General features: G+C 42.5%; 1 protein-coding gene across 23 annotated transcripts in view; it reads left to right on the forward strand.

The window, feature by feature from the left end:
- The window catches only part of dst (dystonin), a 152,671-nt gene that overhangs the window by 106,877 nt on the left and 20,987 nt on the right, over positions 1 to 24,807 (forward strand). For 19 of the 23 annotated variants that reach the window (XM_058058420.1, XM_058058421.1, XM_058058428.1 and 16 more), the window contains 28 exons: positions 4,355 to 4,516; positions 4,640 to 4,810; positions 5,036 to 5,202; positions 7,770 to 7,929; positions 8,097 to 8,423; positions 8,562 to 8,646; positions 8,723 to 8,964; positions 10,424 to 10,630; positions 10,709 to 10,828; positions 10,907 to 11,014; positions 11,089 to 11,307; positions 11,398 to 11,601; positions 12,029 to 12,260; positions 12,353 to 12,579; positions 12,651 to 12,773; positions 12,858 to 12,959; positions 13,542 to 13,643; positions 13,815 to 13,988; positions 14,071 to 14,226; positions 14,364 to 14,561; positions 15,904 to 16,032; positions 16,315 to 16,485; positions 17,703 to 17,858; positions 17,977 to 18,183; positions 19,933 to 20,052; positions 20,641 to 20,810; positions 20,936 to 21,095; positions 21,745 to 22,068. In XM_058058420.1, coding sequence (XP_057914403.1) covers positions 4,355 to 4,516; positions 4,640 to 4,810; positions 5,036 to 5,202; positions 7,770 to 7,929; positions 8,097 to 8,423; positions 8,562 to 8,646; positions 8,723 to 8,964; positions 10,424 to 10,630; positions 10,709 to 10,828; positions 10,907 to 11,014; positions 11,089 to 11,307; positions 11,398 to 11,601; positions 12,029 to 12,260; positions 12,353 to 12,579; positions 12,651 to 12,773; positions 12,858 to 12,959; positions 13,542 to 13,643; positions 13,815 to 13,988; positions 14,071 to 14,226; positions 14,364 to 14,561; positions 15,904 to 16,032; positions 16,315 to 16,485; positions 17,703 to 17,858; positions 17,977 to 18,183; positions 19,933 to 20,052; positions 20,641 to 20,810; positions 20,936 to 21,095; positions 21,745 to 22,068 — 4,923 coding nt within the window. The remainder of the gene's footprint in view (positions 1 to 4,354; positions 4,517 to 4,639; positions 4,811 to 5,035; positions 5,203 to 7,769; positions 7,930 to 8,096; positions 8,424 to 8,561; positions 8,647 to 8,722; positions 8,965 to 10,423; positions 10,631 to 10,708; positions 10,829 to 10,906; positions 11,015 to 11,088; positions 11,308 to 11,397; positions 11,602 to 12,028; positions 12,261 to 12,352; positions 12,580 to 12,650; positions 12,774 to 12,857; positions 12,960 to 13,541; positions 13,644 to 13,814; positions 13,989 to 14,070; positions 14,227 to 14,363; positions 14,562 to 15,903; positions 16,033 to 16,314; positions 16,486 to 17,702; positions 17,859 to 17,976; positions 18,184 to 19,932; positions 20,053 to 20,640; positions 20,811 to 20,935; positions 21,096 to 21,744; positions 22,069 to 24,807) is intronic. The other 4 variants (XM_058058432.1, XM_058058438.1, XM_058058443.1 and 1 more) reach the window with 1 other exon arrangement.

The following is a 24,807-nucleotide window of genomic DNA, read 5'->3' on the forward strand; positions in this document are numbered from 1 at the left end:
ATAAAAGGGAATTAGAAGTGGGTGGGAGGGGGGGTCATACGTCCACCAATCAACATGTGCCGGCGCGGCTCCCGAGCACAAATGGAGTTGTGGCAGATGTTGTGTGAATAATGAGCGGGGGGCGGGGCATGGAAGCCTCTGCCAGGAGGGTGTCACTGTGAGCCGAGCGGCGAGGGAGGAAGGGCAGGCTGTTTTGTTTATCCTCCGAGTACCAGCGCACTTTGGAATAACCGCACACTTTTTCTCACAGCCTGCCGGAATTGTGCATGGATATTTTTCACTTTGCACCTTTTGGAGCTTTTGCCCGCATGGATGCTGGATGCAAGGATTTCAGGGAAAGAAAGGATGCACCTTGAAACAGAAAATATGGGATTAACTTTTGGAAATGGAGAGTGGAAAGAGCCTAAATCATGGTCATCATTGACTGTAGTATCCTAGAATGTATATTATTTAAATATCAGTGCACTATAATTTATAATAGATGCTATTTTTTAAACATGTATAAGCAATACTTATTTTAAAGAAAATTTTCTTTGCACATTTTGTAATAATACGAAGTGTGCACTTTGCCCTCAAGCGAGATACACCTCTAGTACAGTCCTAGTGTCCTAGCGTCCTAGTGTCCTAGTGTCCTAGTCCTAGTGTTTTCTTTGTAGTCAACAGACAGGCTTGCTTTGGCATGGGGAAACCGCTGAGCAGACCAGATTGCCTGAGACAAAACCCATCCTGCATGGGGAAGGGGGAGGAGGAGGACCTGACCATTGATGACTGCTATGTGCCTCAGAGGTCCATTTATGACACCGTGAGGCTCAATGAGCAGATAGACTCCAGCTCTAAGGGCAGTCTCGCGTCCCGCCACTTTACGGGCACCTTACCTTACACTCACCGCACTCTAGACCTCAACAACCTGTGTGGAAATGGAGCCCTTTCCACTTCAAGTTCATTTGAACTCAGGAGCCGCATGCCGGCCGCGTTGGATGAACGGGTTGTCTACGACCGTCTTAAACTCAACGGGAACGTCATCAGAGCGACTGATTCCGTGCTGCCGAAGTCACGTCCTCATAGTGGAGAGAAGCAGCCTCATTGTCGGCGCTCATGGCGGACTTTTGCTCCCACAAACTTTGGAGAATATGCCAGCCGCAGTGGAATCCTGTGCTCAGGTAGCGGGGACAGACCGGGTTTGATCAGCAGCAAAAGAGGACAGAGCGTTACCAGCTCGCTGACATCGGAAGAGGACTCAGGCCTATATAGTCCTACCGTGGAGCGGGAACATTATGCTCAACGATCCCACAGGAGAGCAGGCCACGGCACGAGAAGCCTGTCATCCTCCGAGGCGATGCACTTGTCCGGAGACTTGAAAAGACTTCGCTCGCTGAGCTCAGGACAGGATGAGTTCCCTTTCTCTCCTACTAGAGATAACCATTCCCTTTACCAAAGTGGTTGTCTGGTCCAAGCGGCACAATCCGACGGGAATGAAAAGCACACACTGAGCAATGAAGATTTCAAATACTCCACAACTTCTAGGACTCCATGTGAAACCTCCGGGTGGCATTCCCGGACGTTAACAGACGACAATGAGTTATCCACGACTGAGTTGTTAGAGGGTGTGTCACCACAGGAAGACATGGAGTTGGTCACCACGCTGGTGACTCAGCCTGAAATTTACAGAAACTCTGTAACTCTACCCATTGATAGCCGGCAGCAAACCAAACCATGCACGGTGCAACGAGTAGCATCCCAGTACACCATGGAGGAGCTGGAGGAGTTTCTGCAGTCCGTGGAGGATTGCTTGCCGAAAGATTTACAAGCATTCCAACACGCAGGAGAGATCGAGGCTTTGCTGAATGCCATTTGTCCTGAAGTGGACCCTGTGGCGTATTTCAGCGCACAGGTGCCACCTTTTTCTAAGATCATCTTCATTTGTTAGTCTACAGCATGTTGTCCTCCATGTTGGCTCAGCGCAGTACATATCTGATTACGTGATAGCTGAATTAGATTTCGGTCATGACGTTGCCTGGAAGTCTGTCTGTGTGATTACATGCAGCTGCCTTTGGCTGGAAGCTTGGCTTCACTGGCTGCTCTGAGCATCAAGAGAGTTGTTTATGTGAGCTGGATCCTAGTGCTAAACCTGGCCATGTCGGGGAAATGGTAGGACAGGATCTGGAAAAACTCACTGTCAAGGCAATTTTGGAGATCATAATCGAGCCAGTGTTATGTTTATGGTTGATTTTATGATTAAGACCACCAGTTAGTGTAACCATGAGACGTAAAACTCCATAGAAAGTTTTACAGGACGGTGGTTGAGTGGTTAGCAGACCTCACAGCTAGGAGGCCAGGGTTCAATTCCACCCTCGGCCATCTCTGTGTGGAGTTTGCATGTTCTCCCCGTGCATGCGTGGGTTTTCTCCGGGTACTCCGGTTTCCTCCCACATTCCAAAAACATGCTAGGTTAATTGGCCACTCCAAATTGTCCATAGGTATGAATGTGAGTGTGAATGGTTGTTTGTCTATATGTGCCCTGTGATTGGCTGGCCACCAGTCCAGGGTGAACCCCGCCTCTCGCCCAAAGACAGCTGGGATAGGCTCCAGCAACCCCCGCGACCCTTGTGAGGATAAGCGGTAGAAAATGAATGAATATTCTGAGAGATTCAAATTTAACAAATGGCTTATTGAATGAGGATATCTCTTTCATCTGCAGCTGCACGAGTTCTACTTATGCCAAAGATGTTTTCATCACAGTTGGTAACTTATTAATATGAAGAATTAAACAAGAAATGCCTGAAAATGTCATTTTGATATTGAACCAGTCATTGCTGTGGCTAAATTGTCTTTGTTGGGACATTTTCTACCGCTTATGAGGGTCGGGGGGGGGGGGGGGTGCTGGAGCCTATCCCAGCTGTCCTCGGGCGAGAGGCGGAGTACACCCTGGACTTGTCAGCCAATCACAGCGCACATATAGACAAACAACCATTCACACTCACATTCATACCTATGGACAATTTGGAGTCATCAATTAACCTAGCATGTTTTTGGAATGTGGGAGGAAACCGGAGTACCCGGAGAAAACCCACGCATGCACGGGGAGAACATGCAAACTCCACACAGAGATGGCCGAGAGTGGAATTGAACTCGGGTCTCCTCGTTGTTAGGTCTGCGTGCTAACCACTCTGTTGCCGTGCAGCAGAGAGGACATGTGTTCCACAATTTTCTTTACTTCTCAATGACTAATGTACAAAATGATAAAATTCTGCCAAAGGTAGACATTTTCTTGCTAAAACCATTTTTTCACAGTCTGGTGAATTTATCCACCTTTTATCGGGGTTGCTGTTCTGCATAAACAACACAAACATGAAATGAGGTATCAAGCTGTTCCGCCAGTATTCTGCCTTTAAAGGTACAGTAAACCTCGGTTATATCGGATTCAATTGTTCCCACTGGTTTTGTCCGATATAAGCGAAATCCGTTATATGCGTATACCGGAAAATGTCTGTTTTACGCATATATCGGATTTATATCCGGTATATGCGTAAATCGGATTTTATCCGTTATAAAAAGGCACTTCCTTGACTATGTTTCCAATGTACCTGGACGCACAGGCAACGCTGCAAACGCTGCAAATGACGTCGTATAGCGGCCTGTCACGATTCGGCGAATCGGAGCGCCACGATGCGGCCATCCGAGAAATTTAATGGAAATGCATTGGAACGGGACTGGAGATTTTGTCCGAAATAGGCGAAATCCGTTATAAAAAATCCGATATATGCAATGAATTTTTATTGGAAATGCATTACAGAAAAATTGGTTCTTTTTTATCTGTCCGTTGTGAGCGAATTTCCGATATATCCGAGTCCGATATATCGGAGGTTTACTGTAGTAAAGAGCCAGGACAAGGTCAGATTATCATCTGCTGTGAGGTATCAAAGTGACAATTGCGTTTAGTAAAACAGGGCAGGATAAGTGAGTCTCGGGTGTTAAACTTCAAATCCGTATCTCAGATTTCTGCTATTCCCTTTGGCACAGGAACGTAACTCCTCACGTAACTCCTAAGAATTGCCAACAATTACATCAATTGCCGGGTCAACTTGATCCCAAATAGAACGAGCAGAGAAAATGGCAGCTAATGAAGGCAGTGTGGAGAGGTTGTTGGCTATTTTCTGAGATATAAAAGTGGCTTACAAGTGCCACTAAACTCAGGCTAAAAACCATTTTAGCTTTTTAGGTATAACATGCAAAATGTAACCACTTAAGTGGACTTTCTTGTCGCCTAAATACCTTATTTGTTCTCCATGACGGTACACTTTCCCGAAGCCGTCATTGTAAAATATGTGCTTACATTTTTCATTTTTGATCGTAGGCTTTCCAGAAAGAAGATATTGATCCTTTGCAGACACAACTTCAAGACATCAGCTCCCTCAGTCAGGGGTTGATCCAGAACGCCACCAGAGGTGCCAACACAAAGAAGCTTGAGGATGACCTGGAGAAAGTTAACACAAAGTGGAACACTCTCAATAAAAAGGCTAGTTATGTCCTGCATGAACTGTAATCCACACTGAAATTGAGTGGCATCAATCCATTTCCGTGCGGTTGCTTTCAGCCGACTTCTAAACAGGTGATATCTATTTTTATTTGTGATTCACAGATTGCTGAGCGCTCGGCCCAGCTGCATGAAGCCCTGTTGCACTGTGGAAGGTTCCATGATGCTTTGGAGTCTCTGCTCGGCTGGCTGAGCGACACAGAGGAACTCATGGCCAATCAGAAGCCCCCCTCTGCAGAGTTTAAAGTAGTCAAGGCACAAATACAAGAGCAGAAAGTAAGCACCAAACATTCAATTTACGAGTTCAAGCAACATTAAGGCTTTACAATTCATCTTGTTTTAAACGACATTCATTATAAAGCGTGAATGCAGTCTGCAAAGCTTTAATGGATACTTAATATGTCTGCCATTGACTGTTCCTTTTTCACCATGAAGAAACGCCTTTGCTCAAAGCATTTTAATGATGCCCAATAAGTCTTCTCTTTTGTTCGTCTTTGGCAGCTCCTACAGAGACTGTTGGATGACCGCAAGCCCACGGTGGAGCTGATCAAAAAAGAAGGAGGAAAGCTTGCAGAACTAGCAGAGTCTGTGGATAAGGAGAAGGTTGCAAAGGAGATTGAATCCCTGGGGCAGAGGTGGGAAACGCTGTTAAAAAAGGCTGAGAATAGGTGAGTGTGTATGTGTGCAGCCTGTTGCTTCAACACACAATATGTGGAGAAATTAGTTTCATTACTTTGTTTCCATACTATCTGTGTGTGGATTTATATCTGGGACTATTTAGAATGTAATCACATCAGCGGATACGGAAAAGAATAGTTATGAATTTTGCTCACCTTGACCGATCTATTCACAACTATTTTCTTAATACTGGATGAAACTTACTCCACAGAAAATAAGGATTATGAGGTTATTAGTAAAATACAATCTCTGGACTTGCTCTTTCCACACTTTATGCTAAACTATCCCAACTAAACTCATTTGCAGTAATCCCTCATTTATTGTGGATAATTGGTTCCAGACCCGACACTGAAAAGAGAATTTCCGGAAGTAGGATTCCTTATTAATAAATTGGATATTTCCATAGTTAAATCAAAGAAAACCTGTTTTCCTCTTTCAACATTAGAGCCCTCTAGGCATGAAATAATACTCCTATAGTCACTTGTACACCAGTATTGGCCACTATAGTAGACTGTAAGATTTCAAGTTGGAAAAATTGCCTCTTACTAGCCCGGGATAGCCATAGCCTCTGAAATGCACACCAGACTATTATTAACTATTAATTACTAACTGTATTTTACCAGACAATCTAACCATATTTCCCCCAGCACACACAACAGGCCTCTTCCCCAACAATCCACCCAGCCCCTTTTACCCGTGAAGGGCCAACCATAATTCCCCAATGAGAGGGTGAGGCAATTTGTCTAAAAGGTACCATATTTACACTTAGATCACCCTTCTTATGTTTCAAAAGCCTTTCAATATTACCACACTTAAGTTTCACTTTCTGTATACATTGTAAGCACTAGATTACATTTAACTACATTTACCCAACAACTACCCAGTTAACGTTAAGGAAATATTCCCACAATGGGGCTGTGGAATTCAGCTTAGAAACCATCGCTTTCGTGCCTTCATTCGACGCTCACTTGCAGAACTCTGTGTGTGCACTCACTAGCAGCCCCGCCTCCACCCACTGGGAGAAAGAGGCTTTAAAGAGACAGCAAGCTTTAACTGACTCTGTTTGTTCCACTGTAAAACCAACATGCCCAGGTGTACACATGTCAATATATCGAGGCTGGCAAAAAATGTTTTACTTATGTTTTTTATTTTTCGTGCGGTTAAGTGTCATGACGGACCAACATCTACGACAACATTGTTTGTTTTGGTGCTGTGTTGTGCAATTTGCACGTTGACAATTATTAAATTATGTCAAATAACTGTGGTGAAAGAGAGTGACATCTCCTTCACTTTCTCATGCACTCGAAAGCATTCATGAACTTGAAAAAATAAATGAAGTAATTATAATAAGATTTTACATTTCAAGCACTTACGGTATACAGCGTTTATTATTACAAAGAGACGCAACTTGACAAACATTTATATGAGTGCACATTAGGGTGCATCAAATTTGAATGGGTAATTTTAATTTCATAATATCAATTTGGCTGGCATTCCATTTTTTTCTAATGAACATAAAAATGTCTTTTGCAAAGTTTTGAGGAAATCCATTGAGATTTAGGGGTGCCACCTCGCACATAAACTGTGCAATTTCTAGTCTAATTGCCAAAAAAGTCGACCTGGAAATGTTGAGTACAATGAACTTCTATACAGCATCATTTTCTATAGGGTTATCAAAGTAAATATATTTGTTTTCTCTTTGGGCAGATTGGGTATTCCTCAGAATTCAACTTTCAAGATTCTCCATTCATTTGTCCTATTGACAAAATGAATGGCGGTAAATGGGACATGTTCACATGGCCTTACCCTGAATTTTATGATATTTGACATACATATAAAGTTTAAACACTATGTTTTTTATTTTATTTGTATTTTATTGTAAACACAAGGAGCAATAGTAACACATTTAAATAACAAACTCTCTCTACTGGCAAACTCACTAGAAACTCACAGGGATAAGAACATTAACCAAATATGTAAATGTAAATATGTAAAAATATTGTAAATATGAAGCATCAGTAATACTGTCTACTCTATATTACTGTTGTTGATGTTAGGCTTGCTCAGCTATTAGCTAACTGTCATTAGCAAACTGTAGCTAGCTAATGTTAGCTACAGTTCAGCTAGCTAGCTAATGTTAGCTAATGTTAGCTACAGTAGAGGTAATGAGCACTAAATACCTATAAATATAACTACAAATCATTGAAATTACAAAGACAAAACCACAAATTTGCTAGTAATATGAGTATAATAAGAGTACAAATACCAACAAAAACATAAAGATCACCTGAGAGTTCTTGAACTGCCGTCTTTGCTGACCTCAAATCTCCATGGCGACCATTGAACTGTTCACCACTTTATTCCATAAAACAGATGTATGGTGGCACCCCTAAATAATCATGTATTGGAAAAATATTTTGTATGTGTTGTTTCGACATATATTGGAACACTTTTAGTACCCAGCCATATCAAAATTCAATACTTGTGTTTTTTGATGTACCCTAGTGCACATTATTTGTATCCCCCAGTAATGATACTTTACTCTTGTATGTTTCAGGAATAAGCAGCTCCAGAGCATTCTGGTGGTGACTCAGCAGTTCCACGAGACCTTGGAGCCCCTGAGTGACTGGCTCGCTGCCACAGAGAAACGTCTTTCCAACTCGGAACCCATCGGCACCGAAACGTCAAAGCTGGAAAAACAGATTTCTCATCATAAGGTAATCTACCACGTCTTTGTCGTCATTGCACCATCCTTTAAGTTCTTCGTCCATCCTGTCTTTTAAGTTGTTTAGCTTTTCATTTGTTCCATCTCCATTCAATTTCAGTTGGTTTTCTGTTTGTCTTTTCTGTTGGTGTCACCTTGTTTCCCATCCCCTGCGCTCAGGCCTTAGAGGAGGTGATTATGAATCGAAGTAAAGACCTGTTTCAGGCCGTCAGTCTGGGTCAGATGCTCAAAGCGGTGAGCTCTGTAGACGACAAGGACTTTGTTCAGTCCAAGTTGGACGCCACGCAGGCTGCTTACATCGAGCTGCAGGAGCGCTGCAGGAGGAAAGCCGAGATGCTGCAGCAGGCCCTGGCCAATGCCCAGGTCTTTGGGGAAGATGAGGTGGCACTCATGAACTGGCTCAGCGAGGTGCACGCACGGCTGAGTGACGTGTCCGTGGAGGACTACTTAATAGACACCCTTGAAAAGCAGACGGCAGAACAACGGGTACACAGTCCTCCCAAGGCCTGGCATAATTTTGTCCTTTCTGTGAAGTCTATCATGTCTCAGTATTTTCTTTACTTTTTTTTACATTCAGAAGGACATGTTTTCTTTCATTCTCCAACGTTGCACTTTTCCTTTTAGGCTCTACAAAGTGATATTGAATTAAGGAAAAAGAATGTTGACCAAGCTCTCTTCAATGGGATGGAGCTTTTGAAACAAACAACAGGCAAGTCTACTGACTGAAATAAGCTTTCAGTCACTCAAAATGAAACCTTACAGTTTTATTTATTTCTATTTTGCAGGGGATGAGGTGGTTGTTATCCAAGGCAAACTGGATGGAATAAAAACTAAATATGCTGAGATCACCTCTATGAGCGACAATGTTTTGAACACATTACAGCGTGTTTTGAGTCTCTCCACCAAGGTGCAGCATACCCACGAGGAACTGAGCTCCTGGCTGGCGAAGGTTGAGGCTCAGATCACTTCATATGTGGACCAGCAGCCAGTCGGCCAGCAGCTGACTCAAGTTCAAAACATGCAAAAGGTAAGAAGTCCAACAATGATTATATTAACTACTAAATTAAACAAATAAAAATGTCAAAATGGCTGTCACTCATGGCTTGTGCAAAGGCATATGCCCATAGTGTGTGTGCACAATCACACACACACAGTTACGGAGTACCTATCCACAATTAGCAGTCATGGCTATGCAGGAAGAGGGTGTGTTATTGTATGTTGGAAGCCTCGTGCCCCCATTGCAGCACTTAACCACAACAAACAGCGCTTTTAACTGTTTAGAAGTCATTTCAACATAAAAATGTGTATCTATCACACAATTATAGAGAGAAGTCAACCACTTCGTAGTAAAACAAAACTGTCACCATCATCCAAATTTATGAAATACAACATTTTATTTCAAGATTTAATTTGGATGAGTCGTACAAGCACAGAGAGGCATTAAGCAATGTATATTAGAGATCAAGATGAAACTGCTCTATCCACTTTTCTGACCTATAAATGTAGTTAGAATGTTGTATTCTCGTGTTAAACCATGCCAAAGTTTCAGATCATGAGGTTGGCGCATTTGGAAGTGAGCCCTAAAAAAGTTTGGGATGGCTCAAAACGCTCAGTTCGAAAAGGCGTGGTAAAACCGTTCCTTTGTGATGTCACAGAGGGGCAGACTTCCTTACTCTCTGCCCTCCCCCAAGTGCTGCTCTGCTGTTTACTTGCTAGCAATGCTAGCCATGCTACCCATGCTGTCTTGAAGTAACCTCTTTTCTTGAGAAAATTTGGACTGTACCGTCTCCACTTCCGGATCGGATTTGGGATCCAACACATATGACTCCTATACAGTTTTCTTTACATACACTCAGTAGTTTGACCAATCACAGCAGAGTGGGCATGCCTGGAGGCGGGCTGTGGGTGGAATAAATTAAAATAGACCGTTTTCATGGGAACCACGAAATCCAAAGAAATACAGCTGGAATATGTGCAGATTCCCGAAGAACTACAATGCTTTCTGTGGTGGTTATCATGTGTAGCTGCTCTATAGGAGTCCACAACTCAATACAGAGGGCCAAAAAATGAGCATAATTTTGAAGTAAAACAACAACAATCTGGTAGCAGTGCTTTTTTGTGTGGTGCATCATAATGTGATTGTTATTTTTATTTTATTCTTGTTTGGGGGAAGTACATATATATTTTTTATTTTACATAACTGCATATTTTTTTGGTTATTGTTTTTAGTTCTTTTTGTGTCATTTTGTGCCTGTATTTTTCTTGTATGTTAATGGTTGTTTTGATCTTGCTGCACCCAAAAAAACCCAGGGATACGAAAAATTGTTTACAACTTTTTTGTGTTTCCATTGTGTAATAGCCTCTAAATATCATAGCAATCCACTGAATACTACAGTGATTACATAATTTAGGGATGTTTGATTCATAACAAAAGACATATTTTCATTTTCATTCATTCTGATGTAACCTGTGCTTCTCTTGTCCAGGACTTGCTGAAGGAGACCAAAGACCAAAAAGCTGCAATAGACACGTTGAATGAGTTGAGCAGTTCCCTCCTGGATCTGATCCCCTGGCACACCAGAGAAGGTCTTGACAAGCTGGTGACAGAGGACAATGAGCGTTACAGAGCCGTCTGTGACAGCATCACTCAGCAGGTTGACCAAATCAACGCTGACATCCTCAAGTCGCAGCAGGTGAGGTGGAGAACTGGATGAATTGAATGAATCGTTGGCTTCGTTTGGCTCCTAAAATGTGCTTTTTTCTGTTTCCAGTTTGAGCAAGCAGCAGATTGTGAACTGGCATGGCTTGTCGATGCTGAGAAAAAGCTGTTGTCCATGGAGGAGATCAAACTGGGGCAAGATCAAACTGCAGCCCAGCTCCAAGCACAGAAGGTCAGCCTGTAGCATCGTGCGTCATTGTGTGTGGTTTGGTGTGTTCAGTCTAACTCATGCTTGCGTGTTTTCCTCCAGATCTTCTCCATGGACATCATGAGGCACAAAGATGCTGTGGATGAGATAGTAAAAACAGGAAAGGCCATCATGAGCAGCAAAAAGCCGGAGGAACGACAACTGTTAATGGTGAAAAATATATCATTTAGTATTTGCTTGTCTACTGTCTCCTACCTTCCTAAGAATATATTATTTTGTGTCAGGCCAAGACCCAGACTCTAGGAGAGAAGTACGGTGCAGTGAGTCAACTGAACTCCGAGCGCTGTCTGCAGCTAGAGCGAGCCCAGTCTCTTGCAAGCCAGTTCTGGGAAACTTATGAAGAGCTGTCGCCGTGGCTTCAGGAGACCCTGAGCACCTTCAACCAGCTTCCTCCGCCCGCCATCGAGTACGAAACACTGAAGCAGCAGCAAGAGGAACTCAGGGTAGGAAGACACAGAAGCTGCAGTCAGCAACTTCATTTAGAAGCTTTGGTAGTTGTTTAACAAAAGTAACGTTGATGCCCTCAAATGCAGCAAATGCGAGAGCTGATTGCCGAGCACAAACCGCACATCGACAAGATGAATAAAACCGGACCTCAGTTACTGGAATTGAGCCCAGCGGAAGGGATACCCATCAGAGAGAAGTACACAACAGCTGAGCATCTCTACACCCGGCTGAAGGCAGATGTCAAAGAGAGAGCTGCTAACTTGGACGAGGCCATCTCTAAATCCACTCAGGTGAGGAGTTTTCAATGCGCTAATTATGCAAATTGTTCAATCAAAATACCCTAAGAATTTACAATTACAGTACACTCGACAACCTCTAAACAGCCATGTTCAGAGCAACTGGTTTGGGTTTTGGTTTTGTCCTATCTGGTGCAAATGACCCAGTGTCTTCATATCCTTCCTGTGTGCCTCGGAGATGATATCATAATGTGACATCTGCGCATCTAATGATTATGGTTCTGTGTAATCACTTGCGAGTAAAGACAACGGTGGATCTTTGCTCAGAAGCGGAGGGTAGTCGGGTGTGAATTACAAATACGTTTTAATGGTTCGCTTGGAGACACATTTTGCCACCAAAAGACTCGGCTGTGTAATTTCACACTTTTTGATGTTGATTACTTGAATGACTGAAACAAACTCTTTCAATGTTCCACCCCAGTTCCATGATAAAATCCACCCCATGCTGGAATCTCTGGAGCGGATTGCAGAGCGACTGCACCAGCCTCCCTCCATCTCAGTGGAGGTGGACAAAATCAAAGAGCAAATAACGGAGAATAAATGTGTCAGCATGGACCTGGAGAAACTGCAGCCTTCCTACGAGACGCTGAAGCAACGAGGTGAAGAGATGATTGCACGGTCAGAAGGTGCAGACAGGGACTTATCTGCCAAAGGTATCATACTATAGTCATAGTATGGGTGTGTAAAACCCCCCCTATGTTTTTATCTCTTGCCTCTAAATTGATTCTCTCCTCTTCCCCACAAGTTGTCCAAGACAAACTGGACCAGATGGTCTTCCTGTGGACGGACATCCAATCCTTGCTAGAGGAGCGAGAGGCCAAGCTTTTGGATGTGATGGATCTCGCTGAAAGGTTCTGGTGTGATCACTGCGCTTTGATCGCCACCATCAAGGACAGCCAGGACCTGCTGAGGGAGCTCGAGGAGCCTGGAGTAGATCCCTCGGTTGTCAAACAGCAGCAGGAATTTGTGGAGGTAGAGTTGCGACATAAATGAGAACCAGAGAGCTTTTGTACGTTTACAACGTGTCCGTTTTATCTACATAGGGATTCAAGGAGGAGATCGATGGGCTTCAAGATGAGCTGGATTCAGTTCAGACACAGGGAGCAGAGCTCATGACCGCCTGTGGAGAACCTGACAAACCTGTCATTAAGAAGAGTATTGATGAGGTGACAAATTAGCCTTCAAAATCCCCTTTTTCATGATAAACTTGCTGAATTGTGCATGTGACTCGTGTGAAATGATACCTTCAGGTGAACTCGGCATGGGAAAATCTCAATAAGACGTGGAAAGAACGAGTTGAGAGGCTGGAGGAGGCCATGCAGGCTGCCGTGCAGTTCCAGGACGGCTTGCAGGTATGTTGATTGCTATTTCATTACATATAAAGCCATTATGTATTTTCTTTAAAGACACATTTATACATTTATTGAATTGACTTCTGGATTGCGTGAAAGTAAAAATTATTTAAAAAATAATCCAAAATATGCCCTCATGACTATAACCTTTCAGGTTTGGCATTTCTTCAAAAGAGGAGACCAAAGTTTGTCCTTGTTTTTGTACAAAATGATTGGAATAATCCATGTTAGCATACACAAAGAAACAGACTGTTTTCAAGGCTTTTGGTTGAAAGCCCAGGTTGTAATTTATCACAGTCAGCTGCAGTGATACAGCAGTTTTATGAGGGTCCAATTAAGTGCAAAACCACCCATGCTGCGACCCGCATGAATTAAGCATCCCTCCACACTGCTGCTTTGATTTGACAAAGTGTAAAAACATTTATAATCCTCTAAAACGACAGCATGGGGTTTATTTGATCATTTTTATTGTGTTTTAATTTATGTTACCCGCTTCCATATGCATGTGTTTAAATACAGTATTACATTTGTGCAAAACCTTTTGTCTCCCAGTAACAAAGAGCACTTTTGCGTTGCACACAGGGCATGTTTGACTGGGTGGATATCCTGGACAGCAAACTGGACTCCATGTCACCTGTGGGTACAGACCTGGAAACTGTCAAACAGCAGATTGCTGAGCTCAAGGTGCAGTACAGTAACATTGTAATAACAGAACATGAGCAGATAAATGATGGATCAGATTTGATTTTGTATACAATCCAACAACTACAGTGTTCATTGAATATATGCATTCATGGCAGAATGACGATATACTGAAAGTTTATATACATCATGTCTTTGTGTTCTGTGTGTTAGGAGTTCAAGGTCGAAGCGTACCAGCTTCAGATTGAGATGGAACGTCTGAACCACCAGGCTGGCCTCCTGCTGAAGAAGGTGACAGAGGAGGCAGATCGCTGCACCATCCAGGAGCCCATGTCCGAGCTTAAGATGCTCTGGGATAACCTGGATGATAAGATTATCGGCCGACAGGTACAACCAAAACATGAAAAAAATAAAAAGATTGTGGTGCTTGTCTTTGTGTCTGTGCATCATCCTCATATGTTTACTTTAGCACAAACTGGAGGGAGGCCTTCTTGCACTGGGCCAGTTCCAGCATGCACTGGATGAGCTGCTGGCTTGGATGAGCCACACTGAGGAGCTGCTTAATGAGCAGAAAAAGGCTGGTGGAGACCCCAAAGCCATTGAGATCGAACTGGCCAAGCATCATGTGAGATTTCTCCTTTACTAGTGGCGCAATGATCCGAACCGTGTACCTCTACATCCCTATTCTTTGGTGGTATAATACACGCTCTGTTATACAATCTGAATGTCGATGCTGATTCCCCACTATCGTCATCTCCTCAGGTCCTCCAAATTGATGTACTGGCTCACAAATCGACAGTTGAGACGGTGAACAAAGCAGGGAATGAACTGGTACAATCCAGTGCAGGAGAGGAAGCCTCTTGTCTCAGTAGCAAACTGGAGAACCTCAACCAGCGCTGGAAAGCCATCCTGGAGAAGACGGAACACAGGAAGCACCAGTTAGAAAGTGCTCTTCTGCAGGTATTAAAAAAAAAGACATTCATTCATTCATTTTCTACCGCTTTTTCCTCACGAGGATCGCGGGGGGTGCTGGAGCCTATCCCAGCTGTCTTCGGGCAAGAGGCGGGGTACACCCTGGACTGGTCGCCAGCCAATCACAGGGCACATATAGACAAACAACCATTGACACTCACATTCATACCTATGGACAATTTGGAGTGGCCAATTATCTAGCATGTTTTTGGAATGTTGGGAGGAAACCGGAGTACCCGGAGAAAACCCATGCATGCACGGGGAGAACATGCAAACTCCACACAGAGATGGCCGAGGGTGGAATTGAACCCTGGTCTCCTAGCTGTGAGGTCTGTGCGCTAACCACCGCCGTGCCGCCCTGAAATTGTGTTCATTCATTCATTCATTTTCTACCGCTTTTTCCTCACGAGGGTCGCGGGGGGTGTTGGAGCCTATCCCAGCTGTCTTGGGGCGAGAGGCGGGGTACACCCTGACCTGGTCGGCAGCCAATCACAAGGCACATATAGACAAACAACCATTCACACTCACATTCATACCTATGGACAATTTGGAGTGGCCAATTAACCTAGCATGTTTTTGGAATGTGGGAGGAAACCGGAGTACCCGGAGAAAACCCACGCATGCACGGGGAGAACATGCAAACTCCACACAGAGATGTGCCGAGGGTGGGAATTTAACCCTGGTCTCCTAGCTGTGAGGTCTGCGCGCTAACCACTCGACCGCCGTGCCGCCCCTGAAATTGTGTTTAATCTAGTAATTCAATACTATAACATGAGTATTTGCATATTTATATAATGCACATATACTACATAATAAAATATCACAGCACTAAATATTATAATAAAGTGGCTGTCTATAGCATGACGTGGCAATAGACTTATGTACTTGGATTCTCAGTAATTAGTTCTCAGTATGATCTTCCGGCAATGTCATGGCATCATTGCCCATACTCCTTTATCGATTCATGAGCTCACCTTTGACCTTTGTGCAGGAATGCCCAAACTATCCTAATCAATGTATGCTGAATGAGAAACACACTTTGGTGTTCAATTGTGTTTGATTTTGTATATTTTTGAAAAGTTATGCCTGAGTGAAATAGTCACGTTAAACATTGTTTTGGTTGCAGAATATCATTGAATGTTTAACTGACTCAGCATGCATACACATGCACACCCCTTAATCAATCACACGTGCAACTATATACGTCATGGCCACTTTTGTCGTGAAATGAATGAATCTAAGAAATAGGAACCTCTCCCCTCGGAGCCTCCAAACAACGTGTGTGTGTGTGAGACACCTTTTGTCTGACTCAGCTTGTATTGTGTTGCAGGCTCAGGGTTTCCATGGAGAAGTAGAAGATATGCTGCAATGGCTGAAAGACACAGAACGTCAGCTGTTGGCATCAAAGGCTGTGGGAGGCTTACCAGACACGGCCCGCGAGCAGCTTAACGCCCATCTGGTACGTGTTTAACAATGCGAGAGGGTGCACACATGCAGATGGCTAGCCTATGAGGAGATGGGATGGGCCTTTTCTGTGGGTTTTTTTTTTTTTATTCCTTAAGCGTGGAAATTAAATGACAGTGTTTGCTTTCCCATGCGCAAAATGACAGACACGACTGTTTTGCATCAAGTCATTCTCCGCTGCAAGGAAGCAGTAGAAACATTCTGTTGAAATGTTTGCGGGAATATAGTGATTCTTTGAACACGGGATTACTAACAGTTGCATCATGTCACCTCGCAGGGGTTGTGTTCTACTTTTGAAGTAAAGGAGGAGCTGTACCAGGAGCTGCTGGCCAAAGGTCAACAGCTGCTTGCCCTGACCCCTGAGGACCCCGACAGCAACACACAACAGGACCTCACCAACCTGAAGGACAAGTGGGAATCAGCACGGGCCAAAGTTGCTGATAGGAGGGTACGCATCCCTCACTGTGACCCTGTTTATACAGCATATACAAAACAATGACAGAACATTTTCACATCCCTTGTAATGATCTAATAAATAATAATAATCTAATAATACACTAAATTAATCATCATAACAGATATAACATATGTAATAAATAAAAAATAAAATATTATTTTATTATTTATTATTTATTTATTATTTATTATTCATGATTTATTATTTATTATTTATTATTTATTATTTATTATTTATTATTTATTATTTATTATTTATTATTTATTATTTGTTTTATATACAAAACAATGACAGAACATTTTCACATCCCTTGTAATGATCTAATAAATAATAATAATCTAATAATACACTAAATTAATCATCATAACACATATAACATATGTAATAAATAAAAAATAAAATATTATTTTATTATTTATTATTTATTATTTATTATTTATTATTTATTATTTATTATTTATTATTTATTATTTATTATTTATTATTTATTATTTATTTTCTAAAAAAATTATTTATTTTCTAAAAATTTTTATTTGTTAGTGAAATTAGCGTAATAGATAAGAAACAAGTATAATATTAGAACAGTAACTGTTTAAGTAACAGTAATAAAAACAATAACAATTTTATAACAGTTATGACAGTTTATAGTTTATAACAGTTTTATTATTTTTATAATAATAATTGATAATAATAGTCATAATAATAAGAAATGACCAATAAATAGACTAAACTGATCTTTTTACATGTTCTCTCTTTTTTTCCTTATTATATAATAATAAAGCTATTGCTTTTAAAAGCCAAAACATTTCTGTCTCTACAAATATGGCCTGGCCTCTCACTGAAACTTTGTGCTTCCTTTACTTTGGTCCTGTTCCCAGAATCACATTGCCTTCTTTGGCCCGACAGTGTGCCAATAATATAATAAAGAACTGACAACTTTTAGCACTCCTACTGACGTATGAGGAGATGCAGAATTAACATCAGGGTGGTAATGTCGTTAGTGTGGCCGAGTGATGAGCATTTGGCCCGACCGGATGTTTTCCCCTCATGCAATTAAAGATCCATCACTCTGAATCTGATTCACTGTTGGCTTCTACAGAGATATTCACTTCCTGTTTAGATGAGGCTTGTGTTTGAGGGTCTTTGTGTCACAGCAATAATGATGTATACAATGTTGAAGGGATGATGACTTTGTTTTATGTTCACAGGTGAAACTGGAGGAGGCCTTGACTCTGGCGACAGATTTCCACAACTCCCTTCAGGAGTTTGTCAACTGGCTGACCCAAGCGGAGCAGACGCTTAACATGGTGACGCCTGCCTCGCTCATCCTGGAAACCATCCTGTTTCAGATTGATGAGCATAAGGTAATGTGACCTGGATGCAGTAGCAACAGACTATTTCTGAATGCTAATGTATACACTGTATGGTGATTTCACTAATTCCGAGTCTAATTTAGTTTTGTCTTCTGTCTCTTGTCGTCAGATGTTTGTGACTGAGGTCAACTCCCACAGGGATCACATCATCGACCTGGACAAGACCGGCACTCATTTGAAGTACTTCAGCCAAAAACAGGATGTGGTTCTGATTAAGAACCTGCTGCTCAGTGTGCAAGGCCGCTGGGAGAAGCTGGTGCAGCGCTCCGTGGAGCGAGGTCGTGTGCTGGATGATGCCAGGAAGAGAGCCAAACAGGTACTCGCAGGCATCCGCACCACATTGTGGTCACTGTTGCTATTAGTTCTGGGATTGGGAAGCTTTTTTAGATGAACTTAACATCCTTAAGGCTGGGTTATACTTTCCTCTTGAACGGAAATCTGCTCGAGAGACCCTTTGTGATTTTATACACAAACTGTAGGGGCAGTGTATCAAAAACATGCGTCTACAACAGGGGTGGTCAAACTTTTTGACTCGCGGGCCGCATTGATATGACAAAATTTACGGGGGGGGGGCAGACTATATATTTTACACGTAACAGTCCACCTGGTGTTATTGTATCTGTAAAATTGTCATGCAATCTGCTATTATTATTTATTATTTTATATTTAAATATTTTAAAAATAATAAAATATTATAATAATTACAATAAAAATAAAATAATAATTATTATATTATTATTATGTAAAATATGCAAATATAACAATAATATTATATATAATTAATATAATAATTAGCATTAATATAATAATTATAATAATCATAATAGTTCTAATAATAATTAGAATAATCTAATAATCTAATAATAATAATAATATATTATTATTATTATGTGCTTGTGTCCCTTTTTTCAGGAGCACTTTGTAAACAACAGACCATGTTAAAAAACGAAATTGATAAAACCATCAAAAGGTTGGCTCAGGCCATGATGCCAGGTTGTATGTTGAGTTTAAATGAAATACTTTGGAAAGATTGGGCGGGCCGTATTCAAACACTTGGCGGGCCGGATGTGGCCCCCGGGCCGTAGTTTGCCCACCCCTGGTCTACAACGATACCAAACCAGAGCGGCAGAAATTTGCCATTGTTTACTCGACTTGCAACATAGTGACACTTGCCCATCAGAAGAGGAAGTGAAACAACTTGACTTGAAAAACGATTAGGTTTTGTGTCTGTGCATCATATAACTGCCGGTATTTCTATACTTCAGATCTGCCTTTTTTTTCCTCGTGTCTCCGTCCTTGGCATTGGAAAAATTTGGAGGTGCATAGTACGGGAAATTTCCACATGAAAAGTGCCATTCCAGGGGGGCGTGGGTGCCATGCTGCATGCTGCACCGACCCGCATGGACCTCTGGGATACGGAAAGCATAAAACAGGCTTTAATCAGGCAGGAGTATATTTAATGGCTGTGCAACAACTCAACCACTGTCAGTATGAAACATTATTTCTTGTTAGCTAATACTGAAAATAATGATGGGAGAGGGGGAAAAAAGATCAGGAAGAAATTGTATACGGTCAAAATTGTATGATTTGGTTTTAGGATGTTCACTGATGTAGCAATTCGGTGTAAATAAAGAGACGAGAGCACCAATCAGAAAAATGTATTTTTGCACAGTATGTCAAAATAAGCATCGAGTCAACAAACGAAGTATACTACTTTTCAAAAGCAAACTGTACTCCTGTAAAAAGAAACTTCATATCATTTATATTCAAGTTGAATGTTATTTATAAAGTACTTGACAACAACCCTGTTAGAAATTAAATTAAGTAGATAAGAAGTTAATTAATTCAAAAAATGATCGAGAAGCTCAGGCATTTCATCCAAAAAGAACTAGCATCCTTGTTCAAACCATGCAAACTTTTATGACCTTTTCTCTTAATAGCATCGTTAGGAACCAGAGTCGAAACAAAGACTTGGAACCCAACCCTAGTCCTATCAGAAAGTGTGATAACTCATAGATGTTCCTACGATGCTCTTCATTGTGTCCATGTCTTTGTACTTCATTAGTTCCACGAAAACTGGAATAAACTGATGGAGTGGCTGGACGAATCTGAGAAGACGCTGGACTCTGAGGTGGAGATTGCCAACGAACCAGACAAAATCAAGAAACAGCTTTCGCAACACAAGGTGAACAATAACAGCAAGGATCTAAAAGCCTCCTTATGTGCACTTGAAGCTCTTGAACGTGTGCATAAAATGCAAGCAGTCTGTAGTATTCTGGGACATGTCAATCATGACACAGCTCTTTAACTGACCGCAGCCGTGTGTGGTTTTACTCCGAACACAGAACGTCCCCCAGTAAAAGCTATTGAGATGAATTAGCGAACAGTACATACATTAGTCACGCTTTTGATTGCATCGCAGGCTACCTAATCCTCTCTCTGCGGTCGTGTGCAGCTAGATTGTGTTAATCCTGTCATAATACTGGGATAGAGCAAATGTATTTGGGGTGGCTGTGCTTTGGGATACTTTTAATCTCTTCGGAGCTGTGGCTCTTGAGTTTTGACCCATTTCTTTGTTTCCCATGCAGAATGTTGTGTTCCTAATCAGAATACACACATAGATTAAGATACGTTTTCCATATTATGAGGAAAATCCTCTGTAACCCCAAGCATATATTGTATTGTTAGCAGATATATATAGTATAGTATAATATACAAAATACAAAAGTACCTCCTTGGTGTGTACTACAGCAATATGGATTTTCTCCTGCAGGAGTTCCAGAAGGCTTTGGGCAGTAAGCACTCAGTGTATGACACAACCACACGGACCGGGCGAGCACTCAAGGACAAGACCTCACTTCAGGATGATAATCAGAAACTGGACGACATGCTGAGTGAGCTGAGGGATAAATGGGACACTGTTTGTGGCAAGTCCATAGAGAGGTAAGAACGTGTTCTCACTTTAAATTGATTCATAGTTGTCCTTCTTACGTTGAATGTTTCGGTTTTGGTTGCAATTGTTTGTACAACCGAGTGCAATGTTTCTAACAAAGTGCATGTCCCTGCAGGCAAAATAAGCTGGAGGAGGCTCTGCTGTTCTCTGGCCAGTTCACAGATGCTCTGCAGGCTCTCATTGACTGGCTGTACAGAGTGGAGCCTCAGCTGGCTGAGGACCAGCCAGTTCACGGAGACATCGACCTGATTCTGAACCTGATAGACAACCACAAGGTATAAAATCCTGTCTCTGCGTCTCGTTCATTTGCACTTCCAAAAGCAAATGCGCATTGTCATGCATCACAATGGAAAGCTAGATGGGTTTGCGTTCCAATGGCATTATTCATTCATTTTCTACCGCTTTTCCTCACGAGGGTCGCGGGGGGTGCTGGAGCCTATCCCAGCTGTCTTTGGGCGAGAGGCGGGGTACACCCTGGACTGGTCGCCAGCCAATCACAGGGCACACATAGACAAACAACCATTCACACTCACATTCATACCTATGGACAATTTGGAGTGGCCAATTAACCTAGCATGTTTTTAGAATGTGGGAGGAAACCGGAGTACCCGGAGAAAACCCACGCATGCACGGGGAGAACATGCAAACTCCACACAGAGATGGCCGAGGGTGGGAATTGAACCCTGGTCTCCTAGCTGTGAGGTCTGCGCACTAACCACCAGACCGCCCCCAATGGCATTATGTCAACTACAAAAGCAGCACAGCAGATGGCTTTTTGTTGCATCAGCAAAGAATCTAATTTAATGCGTATGTGTATAATGTATGTATGCTTAATGCTTGGTTGGTTGAGGGTGAACATTATGTAGGGAAAAATCTGATTCCCATGTGTGACTGTGTCCTGCTTTCACCCATGATCCTCTGCAGGTCTTCCAGAAGGAACTGGGAAAGAGGACCGTGAGCGTCCAGGCCCTGAAACGCTCGGCCAGGGAACTGATGGACAGCAGTCACGATGACTCCTCTTGGGTCAAAGTCCAAATGCAGGAGCTGAGCACTCGCTGGGAGACGGTGTGTAACCTCTCAGTGTCCAAGCAGGCACGTCTAGAGCAGGCTCTGTGCCAGGCAGAGGAGTTTCACTCAACGGTTCACATCCTCCTGGAGTGGCTGGCTGAAGCCGAGCAGAGTTTGCGTTTCCATGGCAGCCTGCCCGATGATGAAGAGGCATTGCGGACGTTGATTGACCAGCACAAGGCAAGCCATTCAGAATTGTTTTCACTTCAAAGGAGACATTTTATAAAAAGCTGCAACAATTAATGACAATTAATCAATTATCGGCTTAATTGACAATGATTAATCTTTGATTAATCTTTTTTTAAATGTAAAAAATTTAAATTTGCTTTCATTTCAGCCTCGGAAATGTAAATCATCCATTATGTCATAGACAAAACAAGATATTCACAGGAAAAAAGTGATCAACATTATTATCTGTCAAGTTCCTTCTAGCCTTGCGCATCCCCTGAACTTGAAAAAGGGGGTCCGAGTAGCCACACTGAGGAAAGACTGGATCCACTCAATGCTTTTGCTGTTTTGGGTTTTATTTAGTGAGGCACAAGTCTTGTTGTGACAATGTACAGCACAGTACAGCACAGCGTAGTGTAGCTCAGCAGTGTTGTAGCACATAGCACATAGCACGCATAGGTGAAAACCTTCAAATAAAAAAAAAAAAAAAAAAAGAAGGGGAAAGTATAAGTATACACAATATACACATTTCTAAACATATATAATATGCACAATAATATACATATGCAAGTATTTATATAAGATATAAATCATGTTGTTCAGCAGTATATTAACCATTAAACATTTTAACAACGGTTGGAAATAATCTTGTCCCCTTAACCTGCATTTATTAACTTATTCTTTACTTCATTTCTTTCTTAATTATTTCGTTATTTTATTTGATCTATTTATTAAACTATTTGCATTGCGCCTCTCTTGTCAACTAACTAAAATTATTACTATAAAGGCTTCAAATAATATAAGCACACTGTAAAGAAATGAGCATAGCGCGTTCTTTCGAAGCCCAAAGCTCGCTGATCAGCTCAATTGGTGCCAATTAAATGAACCACCGCGAGTCGCCGTGTGCACCTACGCGACACAGGCGATCGACGGTGTTCCAGATCCCACTTTCTAACTAATTGTACCGTGTTAACTTTTAATCCAGTAACGATAACTAAAATGAGGCGCGCGTCACCGGCGGCTGTCTCATCCAAAAAAAAGCCGTGCCTTACGTGGCACGGGCGCGTCAAACCACAGCGCTAATATTAAAAGGAATTTCTTACCGGCTGCCTCTTCAGTGTTGTATAGCTCCAGTTTGCGCAAGGTTTGGGGTGCAGTTCTGACTACCTTCTCGATACCACTTGTCTGCAGCCTTACCTGCTGAGAAAGGAAGTGCCCTAATGCAGACGCCCAGGTGCGCTTAAAACTGATTCCCACTTCCGGTTTAGATTTTCCCCACCTGATCTCCCGTGTTTAATTTAGTAAAATAACGTGCTAGGTACAACGAAAATTTATTATTCCCTTAATGAGGGCTATGAAAAGTATTTTTTATTTTTATTTATCTTTTTATTTATTTTTTCCTGTCTGCCTTATCTAAATTATTTTGGACAAGGGTTTGACTTGACACCTCCCACTCGATCTACCCAAGGGACATCGGGGAGATCGCCAGTTTTTTGAAGTCAAACATTTAGCTGTGGGTCAGTTGGAATAGTCTGTTCCTCCACAGGTAGTATCACCACCAGTCGCCTGACATCCCGATGAATGGTGCTGTGCATCTTCTCTCTCGGTTCGTCGCAGGTCGGATGGGTTCTCTTGGCCTTTACGAGGGGAACACAGTAGCTTGGGAAGACCTTCACATCCACGTCTCTGACAATGCCTTTGTCATCTGGATTTGTGCTTACAACTCTGCCCAGCTTGAATTGTCCTCTCAACGCATTTTGGTCAGCAATCCATACGATGTCTCCAATTTTGACGTTTCTTTGAGTGGTGTGCCACTTACTCCTTATGAATAGGTTGGGGCCTGCTAATTGGCTCCAGCTTCTCCAGAATTTGTTGACCTCCGATTGCATTACTTGGAGTCTTTTGTACGGGTAACTGGAAAAGTCGAATGATTTCAGGTCCCCGCTCTGCGATGCTCGGCCAAGGAGAAGACTGTTTGGTGAAACATACCGGACACAATCCTCTCGACTCTGAACTCTTGCATCGATGGGGCGGTCATTCACCAGGTTGGCCGCCAACTGAAGTACTGTCTGGAACTCACTATAGATGAACATAGAATCTCCACAGACATTCTGGAGTGCTCTCTTGAGGGTACGCACGGCAGCTTCTGCAGCACCGTTCCGATGAGGGGAGTCTGCAGGGTGGATTTTCCACATCCACTCTGTCCCATTCTTGGCTGCCGTCTCTTCCAGACCTTCTCTGTTCTGGCTTCCCAAGAATTTATATAAATCTTCCAGGACAGGTTTTGCTCCTATAAAATTCGTGCCTGGGTCAGACCAGATCTTTGATGGATGCCCTCTGATTGCAGTGAACCGTTGGTAGGCCAAAAGGAAGCTTTCACTGGATAAGCTGTTGACCAACTCTGCATGAACGGCTCTGCTTGCCATGCAGCAAAATATAGCACCCCAGACTTTTAGGCTTACCCTCCTCTTGACGTCGTCCCTAACATGGTAGGGTCCAAAGAGGTCTACGGTCGTAAATTGGAATGGTGCAGCAGGCTCTGTCCGCTCAGGTGGCAAGTCTCCCATCACTTGTTGGCATTTTACCGCCTTTGCTTTTCTACAAAGAACGCAGCCGTCAACAACCTTCTGGGCTATTCTCCTTCCCTTGACAATCCATGCCTTCCGTCTCATTTTTAGCAGGGTACCAGCTACGCCTTCATGACCTTCACCGTGGGCTTCCCGAGCAAGTAATGTGGACACCCATGCTCCA

Source organism: Doryrhamphus excisus, chromosome 20 (genome assembly GCF_030265055.1).
Source record: "Doryrhamphus excisus isolate RoL2022-K1 chromosome 20, RoL_Dexc_1.0, whole genome shotgun sequence".
Lineage (NCBI taxonomy): Eukaryota > Metazoa > Chordata > Actinopteri > Syngnathiformes > Syngnathidae > Doryrhamphus > Doryrhamphus excisus.